Source organism: Fulmarus glacialis, unplaced genomic scaffold (assembly GCF_000690835.1).
Source record: "Fulmarus glacialis isolate BGI_N327 unplaced genomic scaffold, ASM69083v1 scaffold7059, whole genome shotgun sequence".
Classification (NCBI taxonomy): Eukaryota; Metazoa; Chordata; class Aves; order Procellariiformes; family Procellariidae; genus Fulmarus; species Fulmarus glacialis.
In genome coordinates, this window is record NW_009231354.1 from 4,049 (window position 1) to 7,044 (window position 2,996).

At 47.2% G+C, this 2,996-nt stretch overlaps 1 protein-coding gene across 1 annotated transcript in view; it reads right to left on the reverse strand.

The window, feature by feature from the left end:
• Positions 1 to 405: 405 nt before the first annotated feature.
• Positions 406 to 2,996, reverse strand: part of LHPP (phospholysine phosphohistidine inorganic pyrophosphate phosphatase) — a 75,671-nt gene continuing 73,080 nt past the window's right edge. Inside the window, exon 7 of the mRNA XM_009584537.1 lies at positions 406 to 496. Within this exon, the coding sequence (XP_009582832.1) occupies positions 406 to 496 (91 nt within the window). The remainder of the gene's footprint in view (positions 497 to 2,996) is intronic.

Consider the following 2,996-nt stretch of genomic DNA (forward strand, 5'->3'; position numbering starts at 1 on the left):
AAAGATTTAAAGGGGGTACAGCCCCCCCCCGCAAGCATCGCCCGGAGGAGGCAGAGGCCCTTCACCACCCTCAGGGCTCCCCTCGGGCAGGCTCAGCCCCAGCCGGGGAAGAGCCCGGTGCTTTTCGGAGAGCCGATTTTGCTGGCAGGGGCACGGCATCAAGGGGAAGACGTTCAAGATGTGCCAGAGGAGAGCAAGTTCAGTGTTCCCCTGACGAGGTCAGTAGATCATTTTAGTACCGTTACATGAAACATGGAGGAACGCAGGCATTCGCCAGCCCGGGCGAGGCTGCGTCTGGGTCTGTTAAGGTCAGATGGAGGTGGGAGAGGACGAAGCGGCCTCGTGGAGGGGCTGCATGCGAGGCCTCCTCCTCGTTCCTCCCGATCGCCCACGGCGCCGTCGGTTTTACAGCTGCTGGAGGATAACGTCAACTGCCTCGGCGAGGTTGTTCACGTACGCATCAGGCTTCACGTGGGGGTGGTTTTCATCGCAAGGCCTGCGAAGGAGAGAGAAGGGGATGGCTGAGCAAAGACGGGCTCCCAACCAGGTCCCATGTCCCCGGCCGTCCTGCTGCTGCTGCGCTCACAGAGCCCAGGGTAGCTCCGAGGTGGCCCCAGATGGAGCACCCTCGGGTGAGCCTGGGTTTCACATTCCTCCCTCTTCTGCATTTTTAAAAAAAAACTATCTCCCCCATACCCAGGTTTTTCCTGCATGCTGCGGTAGATCCCATGTCCTTGTGCAACTGAGCTGGGCAAAACTTTGCAAAGCCTCGTATGGAAGACAATCTACATCGTTAACCAACTAATCCAAATTAATGCATTGCATTTTACGTGGCGCTTCTTCATTCAGGCAATAGCAGTATCAGACAGGGATCGCTGGGAGGACACTTCACTGCAAGCCTAGGATCCTATGAAACTGCAAATAATTATTCTCTTATGGTTTTCCTCTAGAAACAGGTAAAGAAAAGAAGAACTCACTTCTGACCTAGAGACATGAAAGGTCTGTACATAGCTGCAGTGAACGGGAAAGCTCTGTCAGGGTTTAATTTTGCAGGACCACCATCTTCTCATAAATCTAACAGTGTTGGTTTCAGATGCTCCCATGAAAAGGGTCAGACTCACCCTCCACTGCAAGTCACCACCCCAAAGCAGAGCGGCTTGAAGCCATTTTTTGCCAATGATTTAATCAGAGGTACTGGCCCTAACGAGGCGCAGATGCACAATGTTATTTTACTGATTCAGCAGCATTGCTGGTGGGGAGGGGGCAGATGTGGGAGGCAGAAATTTTCCAAACCTTGTGGTCCTGTTATAGCTCTTGGGCTGAGAAACCCAACAGCTGCTGAAGAGAAAACATGTATTTTATATGCTTAATGGCTTTCTTTTGGAAAGAGATGAGAGCCCTAATGTCCACCTCCCATCTCTCTCGCTCCCTGTAAAGGGCAAACCTTTATTTAGCACGGGCCATTTTCTCAGCGGGGAAGATGCATTTCCCATCGGATGCATGGGAGGCAGAGAGATTATTATTATTATTTATGATGTGCAGAATTTGGTGAGCACTTGTCTGTACAAGTACCAAATTACTTCTTCAATTCCAGCACTGAAGCTCCCCAGGGCTATTTCCTTTCTGTTCATTTTTCAGCTGCGCTCTTCACGTCCGAGTACATGAGCTCCTCGTAAAGGCACGGCCTCTTTCGGGAGCCCACGCTGCTTGAGATTTTACTTGCTGCAAAGTTACAGTATGCAACTAGGAAAAATAAAAGACACTGATATTCAGCTTTCCTTGTGTCACCTGCAAAGCCACGTCTGGCACAAGGACAATGGCTCTGTGAAACGGACTCTACGTTGGTGCTAGTTGTCATAAAAGCATCTTATTTAAAAGGTGAAGGTTATTCCATGGGTCTTTATTTAATTATCCAAGTTCTATCTTCTTACAGGGCTAGGGTGCAATAAGAACAGTAATTATGATGGTTTTTAGGTTTTCCTCAACTGAAGAAGAATTTAGATTGCTGAAGGTAAAGCAAGTTATAATATACAATGGAGAAAACCCTTCAAATATAAAGCAAGTAAAAATCCAGTACGTATCCATCCCTTCGGTGGCGATTATTGCTCACCCCCTGATTTAACCAAGCGGCTTTTATGAATACAGAAATACCTTTGGGGGGTGTGGTAAAATACTAATTTCTTGGCAATAATCCTTAATTTGAGTGGAGATCTAAAAAAAAAAAAATGAACAAAACTTCTTTCCATTTTACACGCTGAAAAATATTTCTTTCCTAGCTTATACATTAGGAGAAAATTTTAAGAACTGCTTGAAACGAACACTTTTACAAGAAATTTTCAATTACACAGCACTCTTTGATCTATTAGAAGGATTTTGTGATTGATATCTGTGCTGACTATACAGAAATCCACCTGTAACTCAGCAGCTAAATACCAGTCATCAAGGAAATGTGCTGTATACACTAAATGTGTGCTGCGGAAGGGGTGGGTGGGTATATATCTATGTGTATACATATATATACTGCAGTAAAGCAAATTAGGAAATAAGGTATTTTTACCCATTTGTCCAAATAACATGATCACAACACACAGACTGGCCAGCCACCAACTCCTGGCCTCAGCGGGGTTAATGTTAGACCCACTTAAGCTCCCGGGGAGCTACGAGTTCACCCTCGCATGTTGCCCAACTGCCCCCACCCCACGGGACCGCTGGGGTGGACCTGGGCTTCATTTTTACCTGCTGCACCCCTATTATTTATCCGAGCCCGCTTATTTCTCTTCTGCTTTGCAGTCTGATACCTTACAGGGTTACAGCTGGGAACCCTAAAATACCCTTCTGCTACCCATGCTGCAGACAGACGGCCTCGCTCGAACAAAAGGGTTTCAATCATTTTACTAATACTTTACCGATGTTATCCAGAAGAAAACGAGAGGAATACGCAGCCCTTACGCAGCGGATGTCTCCCATTAAAGCGGACGGGTGCAGCAGAGCCCAGC